The sequence below is a fragment of the Symphalangus syndactylus genome, chromosome 8 (genome assembly GCF_028878055.3).
Source record: "Symphalangus syndactylus isolate Jambi chromosome 8, NHGRI_mSymSyn1-v2.1_pri, whole genome shotgun sequence".
In the NCBI taxonomy this organism is placed as follows: Eukaryota; Metazoa; Chordata; class Mammalia; order Primates; family Hylobatidae; genus Symphalangus; species Symphalangus syndactylus.
In genome coordinates, this window is record NC_072430.2 from 60,019,544 (window position 1) to 60,037,653 (window position 18,110).

General features: G+C 37.2%; 1 protein-coding gene across 3 annotated transcripts in view; it reads left to right on the top strand.

Moving 5' to 3' along the window:
* The window catches only part of EXOC5 (exocyst complex component 5), a 56,556-nt gene that overhangs the window by 2,142 nt on the left and 36,304 nt on the right, over positions 1 to 18,110 (top strand). For 2 of the 3 annotated variants that reach the window (XM_055289264.2, XM_063645533.1), the window contains exon 2: positions 17,901 to 17,995. In XM_055289264.2, the coding sequence (XP_055145239.1) occupies positions 17,901 to 17,995 (95 nt within the window). Of the gene's footprint in view, positions 1 to 10,611; positions 10,657 to 17,900; positions 17,996 to 18,110 lie in introns of those variants that run through there. The other variant, XM_055289265.1, reaches the window with a different exon arrangement.

The window sequence follows — 18,110 nt, forward strand, 5'->3', positions numbered from 1 at the left end:
CCTAGCGGGGAAGGGGAGGAGATGGGGAAATATATATTTTGCTTTCTGGGGTCCTGCCATTAGGTTAAGTAGTTAAACCAGATTAAGATTTACGTAATTTAGTGACTCTAATTATATGGTAGCCAGTAAGATTCAGTGATAATAGAGACAGTAGCCCTTAGACTACCCTTAGGCCAGAGGGTTTTTAGAACAAATTTAAACATATTTATAGATCTTAAAATTTATGTGACTCTTTTTCTTGACTATATGTAGCTTGTTGCTTCGTCAAAATTAAAAGCATAATAGTTACAATTAAGTTTTAATAGTTATAATTAAGAAGTGCATTGATATTTTCTTGTACTGCTATGAATCCAGCCCTACAGTGGATTCTACTCTTGAGTAAGTTTTCATCCCCAAGTGAAAAGTTGATCTCTTGGCCTTGGAGGGAGGAGGAAAAAAAAATCCTGTCACTGCTCAGTTTCCTGTAGCTACTGCCATAGCATCTAGGTGGTAGTACAAGTCACAGGAAGCATCTTTTTCTCCTGCTTCCCTTTCTTAGTCCCAGCTGGAGAACTGTGGAAAACAGAAGGCAGGATGTAGTCAAGGATGTTTGGTTTTTATGCATCCTGATTTTCATGCACTATTAAATAGAATTATGCTTTCACTTTTCATCCTAAGAGAAGTTAAATGAAAACAAAATTAAGCTTTTGAATCCATGAAATTTCATTATGTTATCTCTGCTTCTTTTAAAATCTTATTGGTCCCATGACTCTTAATGGAAACAACTTCATATAACAAAATAAAACTGTAATATATTTCCTCAGGTGACCGAAATGATTTAGTAATAGATGATTTGGCTATTGTAATAGTGTATATCCTGGAAGTTTCTCAGAATACCTTCTTAGTTTCAACTTTTGTTGACAGATCTTTCTGAAAAGAAAGTGTTTTTAAATCTCCTCAGGATAGACATTCTGAATAAGGATTCTTATGTGGTGTAGATAAATTGTATCTTCTACATATACGAAGTGGCTGGGCTCAGAAATTCCTTTCTAAATTTTCTTTTCTTTGTTTTTGAGACAAGGTCTTTCTCTGTCGTGCATGCCGGGGTGCAGTTGGGTAATCACTGCTCACTGCAGCCTCTACCCTCCAGGCACAATCCATCCGCCCACCTTGGCCTTCAGAGTAGCTGGGACTAGAGGTGCCTGCCACCACGCCCAGCTAATTTTTAAAAATTTTTTGCAGAAACAAGGTTTCACCATGTTGCCCAGGCTGGTCTTGGTCTCCTGGGCTTAAGCAGTGTGCCCACCTTGGCCCCCGAAGGTGCTGGGATTACAGGTGTGAGCCACCGTGCCCCACCAGAAGTTCTTTTTATGTTGTTGCAAATATTCCTCTCTCCTTTTATTGTACTACTGAGGACATTCTTTTCTCATTTGCTTATTTTTTCCCCCCATAATTCTTCAAGAGTCTTCCCTTTTCTCTGTTTAGGCTACCATTATGGGAGAGTTCTTGGTTAGTAACTAGGGTTAATTATTCATTCATTCTACAAATATTTGTTGAGTACCTATTAAGTTGAAGATAAAGTTCTGAAATTAACGAGGCTTCATGTCTGAAAGGGCATGCCATAGAAATATTAATCCTACGAGATGTGTTGCAAAAAAACTAAAAGGGTTCAGTGGCCAAATAAGTTATGGAAATGAGCATAGTCTGTCGTTGGAGATTTGCAGTATACCTTAATATGTTAAAGATGATGATAAGTCCATTTCCCAAACTTTTTTCACCATGAGACTGTTTTCTTTCTTTTTTTAAGAGACTTTTATTTTCTACTGCTTAACTTAATTTTGTGAATTACAAGGTACATATTTTGGAAAATATTGAATTAAGTGTAGAACCTGTCCTTATCAAATAGAGGGAGAGAAGGTAGATACATGATACTATACTCTTAAAAATAAGGTTATAAATGGTTTCAAAGAGGTCTAGGTGTGCCATAGGTGTTGAGAGGATGAGAAGATTACCTCTAGAAGAAAGAAAGGATTAGAAGATGGCATTTGAATTATCTACAGAGGGTAAATTAGATTTGAGTTTGTGGAACTGGGAGGAGGGACTTTTCAGTAAAGCAGACTATAAAAGCTAAGACATGAAGGGAGGGTTGTAGGCCCTGGAGATAAGGGGAACATTCATTTTGGCTGGAGTATAGCACACATAAAGAGGAGGAGTGGCATGTAAGGTAAATTGGGGTTTAATTTTGGAGGTCCTAAATGCCAGGATTAAAAATTCATTTTTTTTTCTTTCTGTAAATGTAGATTGCTTGATAATAGTGCTTGAGGTCAGGTAATTTGGCTATGATAGCAGTGGCTGTTTGACTTCCAAATTAGAGTATGAATATTGAAGAACACATTTTCCCACATTTGTCTCTTAATTTTTCAAGCTAAATTACAAAAGCTATTTAAACAGACTTGTTGAAAATGATGTCTCTTGTTTAATTAGCTAGCCACGTATATACTAATGAACATGAGATACACAAGTAAGGAGCATCCCATTACTGTCAAGGTGCTGAAATGCTATTTATTTTAACCATATTAGTTGTTAAGTGTTTATAGACCTTGGCTACCAATTGTAGTATCATGTATATGATAAAATGTATTCATTCTGCAAACATTGAATGAATGTGTAGGCCAGACATTATTCCAGGTACTAGAGTTAAAAGATGTTGAGTTAAGCATCTGGTTGAGGAAGACAGACATGTTAATACATTAATACAGTGCAGTGGGAGTATAGAATCTTTTCCAGGGATTGTTAGGAAAGGTTTCATTTAGTAATGGCATATAGAAATTGGATGTTGATGGATAAGTAGAGATTTTTCAAACAGGAGGAGGGCATTCCAAGGCAGAGACACAAGATGACTCCAGTTTGTTGTAAGGTGAGGCAGCTGAGAAGAGTTAGGATGTGTATGTGCATATTTTAAGAATAGCGAGTGGTGGCAAGACATTGAGACCATAGGAGTTCGAGGGCAGTTTTCTCGTTTTTTGCTTTTTGTTTTTTTTTTTTTGAGAAGGAGTCTAGCTCTGTTGCCCAGGCTGGAGTGCAGTGGCATAATCTCGGCTCATTGTAACCTCTGCCTCCGGTTTCAAGCGATTCTCCTACCTCAGCCTCCTGGGTAGCTGGGATTATAGGCGCCCGCCACCATGCCTGGCTATTTTTTTTATTTTTAGTAGAGGTGGGCTTTCACTGTGTTGGCCAGGCTGGTCTTGAACTTCTGACCTCATGATCAACCCGCCTCGGCCTCCCAAAGTGCTGGGATTAAAAGCATGAGCCACCGTGCCTGGCCAGTTTTTTTGTTTTTTTGAGAAAGGGTTTTGCTCTGTCACCCAGGCAGGAGTGCAGTAGTGTAATCACAGCTCACTGCAGTGTCGACCTCCTAGGCTCAAGCGATCCTCCCACCTCAGCCTCCCGAGTAGCTGGGACTACAGGCATGTGCCACCATGCCTGGCTAATTTTTTATTTTTTGTAGGGATGGGGTATCACTATATTGCCCAGGCTAGTCTCGAACTCCGGGACACAAGTAATCCTCCCACTTCGGGCCTCCCAAGGTGCTGGGATTACAGGCATGAGCCACTGGGCCCAGCCTGGGGGAAGTTTTAAGAAGGCTTTTTATAGATCATGCAAGAGGGCTGACCTTACTTTTTTTGGGTAAGTGTCAGGGAGACAGACAATTTTAATGTTAGTGTGAAGAATGGCCTTCGATGGGGGAAGTTAGCTGGGAAAATAGGGATCATGGATGGGCAACCTGACATAGTTCTTGTCATTTGGTAAGTGTTCCAGAATTATCTATTGACTGATTAATCTAGCCAGATGAAATTCTAACCTAATTCAATGCTGACAGAGAAGAAATTTGAAAAGAATTTTGGAGGAAGAATTAAAAGAATTTGATTACTGAGGAGTTAAAATTCCAAATTTGTAAACTTTGAAAAGTTGGTGGTTGGTGATTCATTAACTGTGACAGAGAAAATTAGAAAGACCCTTGCAGGGAGAAAAAATAATATATTCATTAAATATATGTATATATATATATAAATGTGTATATATATAAATGTGTATATATAAATGTGTATATATATAAATGTGTATATGTATATACACACACACACACACACACGCACACATGCATACATATATATTTACACTTTGAGTTTTTAAGCGAGACATCCTGGTAAAGAAGTCCACAAGGCAAATGGAAATATAAATTAGTAACTCAGAAAGAGATCACAGTTAGACATAGCAGTTTAGGGAGTATCACTTTATATGGGTGTTAAGTTAGCCAGGAGGTGGATGACATCTCTCAGCTTTGCCCCTTACTAGTTGTGTGATCTTGGCAAGTTACCCAACCTCTTTGTATCTCAGTTTTCTTATCTGTAAAATGGGGTAAATAATAGTATCTACTTCAGAAAGTTTTTTTGATGACTAAATTGAGAAATTTAAATTGCTTAGGAGCATACTATTAAGAGAGTAGTATCCACTTTAAAAAATTAGGTGTTGGCCACTTTCAATTTAAATGGATTGAGATGAGGACTAGATTAGAGATCTATCAGGGAGGGAACGACTTCAGCCTTCTTAGTCTCAGTTGACAGAGTCAATGATCCAAGAAGTAGGAGATTATAGTAGGAGAGGATTACAAAAAGGGGCTGTGGAAGGTTATGTTTTTCAGGATGGTCACAAGATCTGCCATCCTACGTTGTGTTGTTTATGCCCCTCCCATAGGGAAGTAGGGTCTATGCTCACTTCTTGAATCTGTACAGGCCTATGACTATAGAAGTGATGCTATGTAGTGATTTGCAAGGTTAGGCCCTGTAGAGGGCCAGATGTATTACCTTTGATGACCTAACCTCTTGGACTCTAGCAGCCATGCCAAGAGAAAGCCCTGCATGCAGCCCTTTGAAAGAACCAAGGCCCTTCGCCCTTGGCTCTGGCTGAACTCCCAGCTAACAGTAAACACCAACTTGCCATCTTGGAAGAGTATCTTCTAGCCAAGTTGAGCAGCCACAGCTTATTTCATGTGGATCAGAGACCGGGTTTCCCTGCTGAGCCCTCCCCAAATCAGATTTGTGAACAGTATGATTATTGTTATTTTAGGCCACTATTTGAGTGGTTGGTAGGCAGCAATAGATAACTGAAACAGAGGCCGATCAGTTTCTTACCTACACCAAGATCTAATAGCCTTCTACTGGTCTTAGTGGAGACAGTGGTAGAGGTAGAGGTTGATGTTTAAGAGTAATAGAGTTCCATTTAAGTATTTTATGCTTTTGAGTTCTCCAGTCAAAGCAACTTGGAAGTGAACTTTTGGAATAAGCAAGTCATTAAATTGAGGACAGTATTACAGACTGCACATGTGTGTAATTAATCTAAAATACTGAATCCCTAGTGTTCCCAGGAAATTAGATAGTTGAGGTGTGTGTGTGCCCACATGTGTGAGAGAGATTTGAAAGAGTGATTGATTGCCTTGTTCTCTTGCAAGTGGATTGCAATTTCATGTAACACCCTGCAAATAAACATATAACCTACAAATTAAAAGAAAGTTCTAGTTGAGTGATAAATAATTTAAAAGTTTGATTGTTAATAGTTTATGTATATATGTATTTTTAAAACTTAGCAAACTTTTCTGATGCTACTTCCTTGAAGCTGAAATATGAAAATAAGAAAATATAGTTATTTATATATCTTTGCTTATTCAGGATGTAATAAACGAAGCAAATGATTCCTTCACTTGTTTAATTTCATTTCCAAGGTGTTTATTAAATGCCTGTGAGAATATTTAACGTGTATATTTGTAAATACACTTAATTTGATTTGAAATGCTAATGGCAGATTTTGTTAAATATTTAAAGTAATTCACAGTCTATAAATGTTAAGGCACTATAATAGAGTGGGAAAAATATCTAGGTTAGAATACTGGTTTAGTACCTTGATAAGACTTAAATTTCATTTCCTCAGTTTCCTTATATGTAAAAATGAGATGAAAGAGCTGGGTTGTGATGATATTTAAAGAACATTCTTGCATTACAAATTTTAAATCTAATTATATGATTCTGCTGAGACTAGTATAACAGGAATTGTAACATTCGTTACCTCTCCCTTTTGGACATAGACGTCATATATATTACCTTACTGTTTGAAATGAGATATATTCTATCCTGGAAAAATATTTTGCTTAAGAGAATCTAAAATATTTTGTAAGATTCTAAACTACCATCATTTAGATAGTCTTCAAAACAATTTTGATAACATGATTAATTGGCTAATTTCATAGTGTAAAGGACTTCAAGATTGAATGTTAAAATTGACTAATTTTAAAAAGTAAAAGTATTTATTTTGTAGTGTTTGCGCAAGTAGTTTTCAAAATATTTTTTCAAATTTTGCCTTAGTTATATTTGTGTCTTAATGTGCTTTATTTTTCTACCTTTTCATACTACCTTTGAAATCCATTTTGCTAGCCTGAGACAAAATATTTTGTGGTGCTTTTTTAAAAACTCAGTAGTCGATAAATATAACTTATTTATTAATAAGAAATACAGAAAACACGTAAAGAATCTCACTGAAAAATCAAAGAAAATGAGGTTAGAAAGTAGAGGCCAAATATTGCAAAATTCTTTAGTTCTTTGTAGTGCCAGAATTGTATTAGGCTCATATTTGGTTTCTGTTAGAATCTTGGATTGATAGTACCATGTAATGCCTGTTCTTTATTTCTGGGTTGTTGAGTGGTGGTCCTGCCTTTCTGGTTTTGGATATATGGATCAAGAGCATGACTTTCAAGACCCTCTGCAGGGGTTTCAGCCATGGCCCCAACTAGCTAGTGTTTTGGTATGCTGAGCATTGTTCTGTTGACTACAGCTGGAAAGCAAGAGAAATGCATGACACAGCCTCCCCTTGCTTTCAAGTTAAGTATGGAGAAAAGAGTGAAACTTATGAAAATGATTCTAAATCAATAAATGACAAAATGACAATTAGTAATATTCTATGTTGGGATTTGAATTTTTAAGCTTTATAGGGGTTTAAGAGTGGAGAAATTAGTGGAGACCATGTAGGGAAGGAACCCTTCAAAGAGGAAATGGGAATGGAGCCAGGCTTTGAGTAATGGTATAGCAGTGTTTGAATTGTTGGAGGAGAAAGGGCATACTTGGTGGGGTGAGTTACCTGGCCACAGGTTAGGAAGCAGGAGTAGCATGGGCTTGAAAAGAAGACTGGAATAGTCTGACGGAAGTGTGGCTGTTTTGAGGTACAGAGATATTTGGGTAGGTGGTACAAGATAAGAACCCTAGGGTGAATAGCGCTGCAATAAACATATGTGTGTATGTGTCTTTATAGCAGCATGATTTATAATTCTTTGGGTATATACCCAGTAATGGGATTGCTGGGTCAAATGGTATTTCTAGTTCTAGATCCTTGAGGAATCGCCACACTGTCTTCCACAATGACAAACACCATATTTTAATATTACAATTGGTAACATTTGTAAAGCATATAAAATCAGTTTAACGGAGCAATATAACAACCAATTAAGTAAAGCTAAATTTCATAAGATAGTATCTTAGTGCATAGTTATAGATTTTTGTTTTGGCTTGGTAATTTTTGCTTTGATTACTGTAGCAAAACAAAGTGAAGCTAAACCTTTGTTAGGCTTATAAAATTCTAAAGGATTTAAAAATTTTTTTACAGGTATTTGTATTACAGGGAACTGTTTTCTCGAGAAGTCTTTTGGGAGGACTTGGTCATTTGGAGGTCTTAGGATTTGTTAATTTGGCTTTTTCTCACTGTAAGCGCCTTTGCAGCAAGATAAAGTATTAGAAAGCAAGGTACTAGGATTTATTTGCTTATAAAAGTAGAATTTTTAAAAATTTTTATTTATTTATTTATTTTTATACTTTGCTTTTTTGGAACTTCCATCCTTTGGGGATCAATTGCTGACTTCTCTTAAACCCTTGTGATAATTTGTCTCTGAGGATAAAATGTGTACTTGCTTCCAGGACACTGACTTCTAATTTTCTTCTGCCTGCACTGGTGCCTCCTGCGTTCTTTTGTTGGATTGTTTTCCTCCTCTTATCTCCAAATGTTGGCATGCCTTTCTTCCTCCTAGATCTTAACCAGTCCTTAGGTAACCATCTATATGTTGATGATTCAAATTTTGTGAAGCTCCAGCTTCTTCCGTGTAGTAAAAATTTGTTTTTCCATCTGTGTGCTCCATATTTCTCTTATATATCTAATAGGCATCTACAATATAACATATGTGGAACAAAACTCTTGTTTCACTGCTCCCTCATCCATCTCCTTCCCTGATCTTCCCATCTCAGTAATTAGCACCACTATTCACAAAGTTGTCCTGGCTGCAAACCTCTACCTCTATGAGTAATCTTTTATTCCTTTTTTTTCTTTCTCCACATATCCAATCTATCAGCAACTTATATGAATGCATCCCTTAAAACCTCATGAACCTATTTCTTAGCACCTCATCCACTGCCACTTTCATCTGAGTCACTGCCATCTCTTGACTGGACTACTAAGGTGTTGCAGGTTGGGTCTTTTGGGAAGCAGACTTTGAGACAGTTTAGTATGCAGAATATTTATTAGGAAGTAACCTTGGATGAACATTTATGAGGGGCAGGGCAAGGATACAAGATTGGGCATGTGGAGAAGTAGAGTTACAGTTTTGGTCCAGTGGCAGTGTTGATGGCTCCTGTGGGGAGGTCTGAAACTAAAATGACCTGTCAGAGTTGTCCTGCTTTGGACCAAGGTGGTCTGGCCCTTATACTCCCATCTTAATCAGTCATTGGATATGGCTCACATTGGGAAAGGCATGACATTGGGTGAAGTGGCTCTTTGCATCTGATGAAGTCCCTGAAAATACTGCCCATGAAGGCTTTTTGTTGACAGCACTATTAGCAGTTGAGCAAGTCCCTTCTTGAAGGGCAATCTGGATGGCACATTATTGTGTCCACCACAGACAACCCTTGTTCCACTAGTAGACTTCACTGCTTCATATACATTTGGGGAGCAGCCCTTCTGACATTCTGGTTGGGTCTTATCCTGGAGGAAAATTAGAAGAAGAAGGCTAGTGAGATGAACTGTGGCCCCCACTGCTATAGCTGGTCTCAGAGTTGCAACTGATATTCACTGTCTGTCACCTCTGCTATCGATTGTAACTCTGCCTTACCTTCAGCTAATACCTCTGATGTTCTTGGTATTTTAACTGGTTACAATACCCTTTTTAGGCCAGGGTTGTAACACTTGTCCATACATTTTCAGAATTGGTTGAGGGAGTGTTAAGAGATCCCTGAGAGGATCATCTGTGTGCCAAACATACTGCTCTCTGCCCCCATTGTGTATTAGCAGCCGTGCCTCATTCTGATCATTATGGTTGATTGCCCCAGCCAAAGATGATCACTCCTCTTCTTATTCCCTAGATATAAGGAGACAATATGACCAGGCAGTACTTGTAGTTATAGTTTAATGACACTCTTACTATGTTTGTAGGCAAAAACGTTCCTTCTTTGGGGACCAAGACTATTCCTGAAGAACCTAGAGTCACAGGGATCCTAAGCACAAATTGGGAGTCATGATATAAGTGAACCCACTTTCTGCTTTTACCCCTTGTTGCCAGACTCATGTGTTTTTCCTGTGGGAGTCACAGCATCATATAAAGCCTTTTAATTCAGAATATATACTGCATCTTGGAGAATAGTGCTTCTTTTTTTTTTTGCTTTTGGAGACAGAGTCTTGCTCAGTCGCCTGGGCTGAAGTACAGTGGTGTGATCTTGGCTCACTGCAACTTCTGCCTCCCGGGTTGAAGCAATTCTCCTACCTCAGCCTCCCGTGTAGCTGGGACTACAGGTGCCCACCACCACACCCAGCTAATTTTTTGTATTTTAGTAGAGACAGGGTTTCACTGTATTGCCCAGGCTGGTATTGAACTCCTGAGCTCTGGTATGAGCCACCACACCCGACCAGTGCATCTTAGTAGAGTACGCCCTCTGAACTGGTGCTTCAGCTGTGCCTTCATCAGGCTGTTCCAGTGCTCTGTTAGGCTGCCTACCTCTGGTTGGTGTGCTTTATGATATGACCAGTGAATCCCGTGGTTACCTCCTTTGCTGTAAACTGGGTGCCTGGGTCCTTTGGTGTGATGTGGTATGTGGAGTCCTGTGCCAGAGGAACAAACACTCCCTCTGAGGAAAGGCAAATCCAACTCAAATGTTTCTCTATCAAAGTAAAATATTCTTTCTTCTAGGGTGGAAAGGGCCCAGTGTAGTCAACTTGGCAACCATGTGATTAGTCTTGAATGGGGCTATTTTAGGGGCTTAGAGTTGGTCTCTGTCACTGTTAGCCTAAATACTTGGTTTCACAGTAGCTGGATCAGCCTTGGTAAGTAAAACCCCTTGCAGTTGGGGCCATGTTGTCTCTGTACGGTGTCTGCTTTGTTCATGTGCTCAGAGTGCTAATGCCAAGCAAAGTCATTTTTTCTACTTGGTTGCTTAGTTCCTCTTTCATGCTATATGTTCCCTGGTGTTAACATGTTATACAAAGAACTTCATACTTTGCATCCAGTCTCATGTATCTGTCTGTCTTAGTCAGCTCAGGCTTCCATAACAAAATTCCATAGACTGGATGGCTTCAACAACAGAAATTTACTTCTCAGTGTTCTTGGGGCTGAGAAGTCCAAGATCAAAGTGCCAGCAAGGTAATTGTCATGCTGAGGCCTCTCCCCTTAGCTTGTAGGCACCACCGTCTCACTTTGTGCTCACATAATCTCTTTGTGTGTGCAGAGAGATGTTTCTTTTTCCCGTAAGAACATTAATCCCATAATGAGGGCCTGTACCTTGTGACCTCATCTAACACTGATTACTTCCCCAAAGGTCCCATCTCCAAATACCATCACATTGGGAGTTAGGTCTTCAACCTATGAATTTTGGGAGGACAGTTCTTTCATTGTATCATCCATATGCCTCTACTCCAGACTTCCTTGTCCTTGGTCTTCCAATCTTTCTTACTTCTCTGATAGCTAGGCCCTTTGCCATTTCCTGTGTAAGGTGGCATCTCATGGTAGTTTTGATTTGTATTTCCCTAAATATTAGTAATGTTGGGCATTTTTTTTTTTGGGGACAGATTCAGTCACTCTGTTACCCAGGCTGCAGTACAGTAGAGTGATCTGGGCTCACTGCAACCTCTGTCTCACGGGTTCAGGTGATTCTCCTGCCTCAGCCTCCCAAATAGCTGGGACTACAGGCACTCACCACCACACCCAGCTAATTTTTGTGTTTTTAGTAGACAGGGTTTTGCTATGTTTGCCAGCCTGGTCTCGAACTCCTGACCTCAAGAGATCTGCCTGCCTCAGCCTCCCAAAGTGCTGGGATTACAGGTGTAAGCCACTGTGCCCAGCCAATGTTGGGCATCTTTTCATGTGCTTATTGGCCATTTATATATCTTTGGAGAAACAGCTGTTCAGTCCTTAGCCCATTTTTGAATTGGATTACTTGTTTTTGTTGTTGAATTTTAGGAGTTCTGTGTAGTCCAGAATTTAAAATTTTTCCTTAAGTCTGATTGGTCTATTTTTTTCTTTTGTTGCCTGTGCTTTGGTATCATATTCAAGAATTCATTGCCAAGTCCAGTATCTAGAAGCTTTACCCTGTATTTTCTTCTAAGGGTTTTATAGTTTTAGGTATTACAAGTAAGTCTTTGCGATGTTTTTAGTTAATTTTTGTATATGGTGTTAGGTAAGGATGCTTTTGTATTGGAATACCCAGTTTTCCCAGCATTATTTGCTGAAAAGACTGTCCTTTCTCTTTTGAATGGTCTTGGCACCCTTGTCAAAAATTGTTTGACCAAATATGTGAGGATTTTTTTCCTAGGCTTTCTATTCTGTTCAGTTGTTCTGTGTGTCTGTCTTTATGCCAGTACCATATATTGTTTTGATCAGTGTAGCTTTGTAGTAAGTTTTGAAATCAGAAAGTGCGAGTCCTGCCGCTCTGTTCTTTTTCAAGATTGTTTTGTGCTCTTCGGGGTTTCTGGTCTATTTTTGAATAAAACAAAGTCATTGGGATATTCATAAGGATTGAGTTGAATCTGTAGATCACTTTGGGTAGTATTGACATTGTAACAATATTAAGTCTTCCAGTCTGTAAACATAGGATGTGTTTCCATTTATTTGTGCCTTCTTTGATTTCTTTTGAAGTATTATAGTTTGCACTGTACAAGTCTTTAGCCTCCTTGGTTAGTTCTTATTTTATTCCTAAGTACTTTTTTCTTTTTGGTGCTATTGTAAATGGAATTGTTTTCATAATTTCCTTTTTAGATTGTTCATTGTTAGTATATAGAAATGGCAACTAATTTTTCAGTTTTTCTTTTATCTAACTATGTATTTGTGTCTGTTAATCAGGCTCTCTTCTTGCTCCCCCCCTCCCCTTTACCCTTCCTAGCCTTTGGTAACCACCAATCTACTCTTACTTCTATGAGATCAAATTTTTAAAATTCCACATATGAGTGAGGTCATGTGGTATTTGTCTTTCTATTCCTGGCTTATTTAATATAATGTTCCCCTGGTTCATCCATATTTTTGCAAATGACAGGATTTTCTTCTTTTTAATGGCTAAGTAGTATTCCATTGTGAATATGTGCCATATTTTCTTTATCCATTCATCCATTGATGGATACTTAGATTGATTCCGTATCTCAGCTTTTGTGAATAATGCTGTAGTAAACATGGTGGTGCAGATATCTCTGACATACTGATTTCATTTCGTTTGGATATATATTTAGTAGTATGATTGCTGGATCATTATGGTATTTCTATTTTTAATTTTTTCAGGAACCGCCATAACGTTTTTTGTAATGGCTATGATAATTTACATTCCCACCAACAGTGTGCAAGGGTTCCCTTTTTCTCCACATTTTCACCAACACTTATCTTTTGTCTTTTTGATAATAGCCATTCTAATAGGTGTGAGGTGATACCTTACTGAGGTTTTAATTTGCATTTCCCTGATGATTAATGGTGTTGAGCATTTTTTCGTATACTTGTTGGCCATTTATGTGTCTTCTTTTGAGAAATGTCTGTTTCTGCCCTTCACACATGTTTTAAATTCAGGGCATTTGTTTTCTTCCTATTGAGTTGTTTGAGTTCCTTATGTATTTTAGATAAACCCCTTATCAGATGTATAGTTTGCAGATATTTTCTCCTGTTCTGTAGGTTGTATATAATCATGTTAATAATGCTATGGAATTTGGCTTGCTGATACTTCATTGAGGATTTCTGCATGAATGTTATAAAGGGATATTAGTCTGTAGTTTCCTTGTGCAGTCTTTGTATGGCTTTGGTGTATCAGGGTAATGCTGGCCTCATACAGTGAATTAAGAAGTGTTTCCTCTTCCTCAATTTTTTGGAAAAGTTTGAGAAGGCTTGGTGTTAGTTTTGTAAAATGTTTAGCAAAATTCAACAGTGAAGGCATGAGTTCCAGGGCTTTTCTCTGTTGGGAGATTTTTGATTACTGATTCAGTCCCCTTACTGGCTATAGGTCTATTCATATTTTCTATTTTTTCAGGATTTAGCCTTGGTAGATTTTGTTTCTAGGAGTTTTTTTATTTCATCTAGGTTATCAAATTCGTTGGTATACAATTGTTTGTAATGCTGTCTTATAATCCTTTTTGTTTCTATAAAATTGGTAGTAATGTCTTCATTTTCATTTGTGATTTTAGTAATTTGAGCCGTCTCCCTTTTTTTTTTTTTAGTCTGTTTAGCTAAAGGTGTTTCAATTTTGTTGATCTTTTCAGAAAACCAACTTCTGGTTTCATTGATTTTTTTTTTTCTATTGTTTCTCTATTCTCTAATTTGTTAATTTCTGCTCCAGTTTTTCTTATTTCATTCCTTCTACTAGCTTTGGCTTTAGTTTTTCTTTTTTTTCTTGTTACTTAAGTTTATACTTCTTTTTCTAGTAACTTAAGTTTTAAAGTTATGTTGATTTGAGATCTTTTTTATTTTTTAATATAAATGTTTCTAGTTGCAAATTTACTCCTTAGCACTGCCTTCACTTGTGTTCTATGTTTTTGTATGTTGTGTTTTTATTTAAGTATTTAACAATTTCCCTTGTAATTTCTTCTTTGATCCATTTACTTAAATCCTCTGACAGTCACTTTATCCAGAGGGAGAGGGGCTTGCAAAAATGGGGAAGGTGGAACAACAAAGGCCACCAGCCTCTTTATGCCTCTGTGGTCTGAAGCAGCAATTAGCCCTCAGAGCAGGGATCTCAGATATTTGGAGGACAGGGTCCTTTTTGGTCATGCTGGCCCCTACAAGCTGTGTGCAGGTTGTTCCAGGAATTTGTGGACAGCGCTCTGCCACAGGGCTAGGGTGGGACCTGAGTAGCTGCTGTTGTGCTAAGAGCTGAAATTGACCAAAATTACCACATTTTCTTGTCTAAGCCTTCCCCTGGGAACATATAAGCCTTCACTAGCCTACAGAGTTCCAAAATAGTTAGAAAGATTCTGCCAGTGCAGTTGTTACGTAGGTGGGGAGACAGATTTACTCCACCATCTTCCCAGAATCCTGTCTGTTTTATTGATACACAACCATGCTCATTCATGTGTTGTGTATGTTTGCATTTGCACCACAGTGGCAGAGTTGAATGGTTGTAACAGAGACTGTATGATCTGCAAGCCTAAAATACTAGCTATCTGGTCTTTTAAGAAAAAAATTGTAGATCTCTACTTTATATTCTTAAGGGTGGCAATAATTTTTGCCATCCTACATGATTAGCTACCTTGACTGGACAGGGGCAATTTTAGGGATTTTTACTTGGGCTTCCTCATTGTAATCTTATTCTGTAGACCAAGGACCCAGTGTTGGAGTCGTATCAGCCACTAAGTGTGTCTATACCTGTTAAACATTTGTAGACTGCAGAAATGACTACTAGGTATGCTCATGGACATATTGGTTTGACTCTGCCAGATCTTGGCCAGAAATCTATTACCTGGCCCCCATATGTTTTCACTCTGACACAGTCCATGATGCTTTGGGTCAATCAAGTGCCAGTGTCAACTAGGACCCTATACCCAACAGACTTCAACATATTTGCATATTTTTCTTTCCTTAGTGTACTAAAGTAAATGGTTGTAGCTCCTTTTCGGAGAAGGAATAGGAGAATTATTATTGTGTATAGGCATTCCCAAGAAGAAGGTAGTACCTATCTTCTTGAGAACCTGGCCTTTTTTTCAGTCGATAACAGGGAATATATCATAGTACATCCTATAAGACTTTGGTATAAACTCCAGATTCTCATTACCTCTCTTTACCTCATCCACAATTATTCTCCCCTGCATTCACTCTCTTTTAGTCACACTGGCCTCTTTTCATTGATTGTATACCAAGAGTGTTCCCTGCGCTTAGAGTCTTCCTCCCTCAGATGGCTTATTACTTAGCGGCATACAGATCTTTGCCCAAAATTTATTTTCTTAGAAAGGCCTTGCCTGGTGACTTCTTTCAAAGATAATCTCACTCTGGCCAGGCCCAGTGGCTCATGCCTGTAATCTCAGCACTTTGGGAGGCTGAGGTGGGCGGATCATCTGAGGTCGGGAGTTTGAGACCAGCCTGACCAACATGGAGAAACCCCATCTCTACTAAAACTAGAAAATTAGCCAGGCATGGTGGTGCATGCCTGTGATCCCAGCTACTCAGGAAGACTGAGGCGGGAGAATCGCTTGAACCCAGGAGGTGGAGGTTGCGGTGAGCTGAGATCATGCCACTGCACTCCAGCCTGGGCAACAAGAGCGAAACTCGGTCTCAAAAAAAAAAATAAATAATCATCATCATCTTCATCGTCTCACTCTTATCCATCATTCTGTATCCTCTTTCATTTTTTTCATGGTTCTTATTGCTCTATCATTTTTTGTGCTCATTTGTCTGTCACTCTCCTCCACTAGATCCAGAGGAGCAGAGATTTTTCCCTCCTTTTTTATTACTTCCTGGATATTTCAGATAGTCTCTAGCATGTAGTAGGTGCTCAATTAATATTTGCTGAATGAAGGAACACTATAATTTTAGGTAATTGAAAATATTTTGTATGAAAAAATGCTTAATTTTTTATGTCAGTAAATACCTGCTATTTATAAGTTTTTAGTGTATGTCATTTAATAAAACTAATATAAGTGATAAACAATATAACGTGTTTAATTGAAAACTATGATTACTCAACAAATAAAATTAATAACACATAAGAACTAAGATTATTAAGTATTTATACAAATGTGTATGCCAAGAAAATAATAGGGAAAGGGACATGATTACTATATGAAGTTTTTTAATGGAAGTATTGTAGATTTTTGAAAGGGCTGACTACTCCCTAATTTCACAACTGTAAATTGAATTGGTATTAACAGAACCTACCTTATAGACTTACTCCTTACCATAGTACATATTGAATATGATAAAGTATGTAAAATACTAGGCAATGCCTGGCACATAGTAAGTACTTAAAAATTTTTAACTGTCATCACCATCTCATTATGTAGGGGTATTTCATGTGATAGTCAAGTTTTCTAAAATTTTTAAGTAGCTTAGTTTCTAAAGTTCTAAGTAGCTCTAAATATAAGTTCATCTTGACTCAATATTTCTCAATTTTAGGTGACGTTAAAAATCTTTAGATTCGCATCAACTCTTGTTTCGACAGAAGTGAGGCAGACTAGAAGCTGATGATCTAAGTGATGATATGTTGCTAAATGAGTTCATTGTATTTCAAGGTGCCATATTTTTTACTTTGTAAGGATATTAATTCATCCTTGGGACTTAATTCTCAAACATGTCAGCACTTTATATCTTTAAAAGTTTAAGAAAAAACTTTGCAGATATAAAAGTTCAAATTGTAATCACCAGCAAATGCTTGTGATCACTAGTTTATGTTACATGCTAGGTAGGAGGCAATATGTGGTATCCATTTACGTGAAAGAGAGTAGTATGAAAAGTATGTAAATTAGTGTGTATTAGTCCAAAAAATGTATTATCTGCTGATGGTAAATATTTGAAATTTTATTTTCTTGATTGAGCCTTCTCTAATATCCTTTAAAAAAATTTTTTTTTAGAAAATTATAAGATTTTATATCCTGCTTTTTTCATCATCTGTCATATGTTAGACTTTTTTCTCATTTCTAAATTTTTTACATGATCATGATTTTAATAGGAACATTGTTTTTCATCCTGTAAGTTTACCCTAATTTGTCAATTATGGCTTTGTGAATATTATTTATGTAAACAATTTCTTAGTAATATACATAATGCTCAATGAACATTCTGCAGAAAGTTTTACATTCATGTATTCTTTTCCCTTAGATTTTAAAAATAGAATTACTGTTAGGGCATACGAACATTTGTAACACTATTGATGTTACCTAATACTTACCAGTTGGCCTCCAAAAAGATTATACCTGTTGACATTTCTAACAATACTGAGAGTATAAATTTCAGTTTATCCTTTCTTGCCTTGTTCGTTATAATTAAAAAAAAAAACTTTGTCAGTTTGTGAGATTTTTAAAAGAGGATAATTTGATCTTATTTGATTACTAGTAAGGCTGTACATTAAAAATAATTTTTTTGACCATTTTATTTCTTCTATAAATTACTTGTTTGTTTACTTTGCCCATTTTTCTGTTGAGTTGTTCCAGTTGGTCATTAATACTGTTCTAGTATTTTAATGTCCTAATTTTCATTAAGTAGTTTGTTTTGTTTATTGAAGATTTTTTAATTGAAAAAAATCTGTACATTTTAATAATATAGATGTATTTAAACAATTAGTAATTACATTTTAAGCTTTTACCTAGCAGAAGCTGTTTTAATTTTATAAGTAATATTAAGTACTTGTGTATGAAACTTTGTTAAAGCATATTTTTTTGTAAACTAGGAGCCTTTTGTGGCAGATGAATATATTGAACGTCTTGTATGGAGAACCCCAGGAGGAGGCTCTAGAGGTGGACCTGAAGCTTTTGATCCTAAAAGGTGAAATAAAAAAATTTTTTTCCCCACAAATCTAATCTGGTACACATTAGTGTTAGAATAGAGATGACTGTTGAGATTGCTTTCAACATTCCCCTACAAGGATTTTAGTTAACAA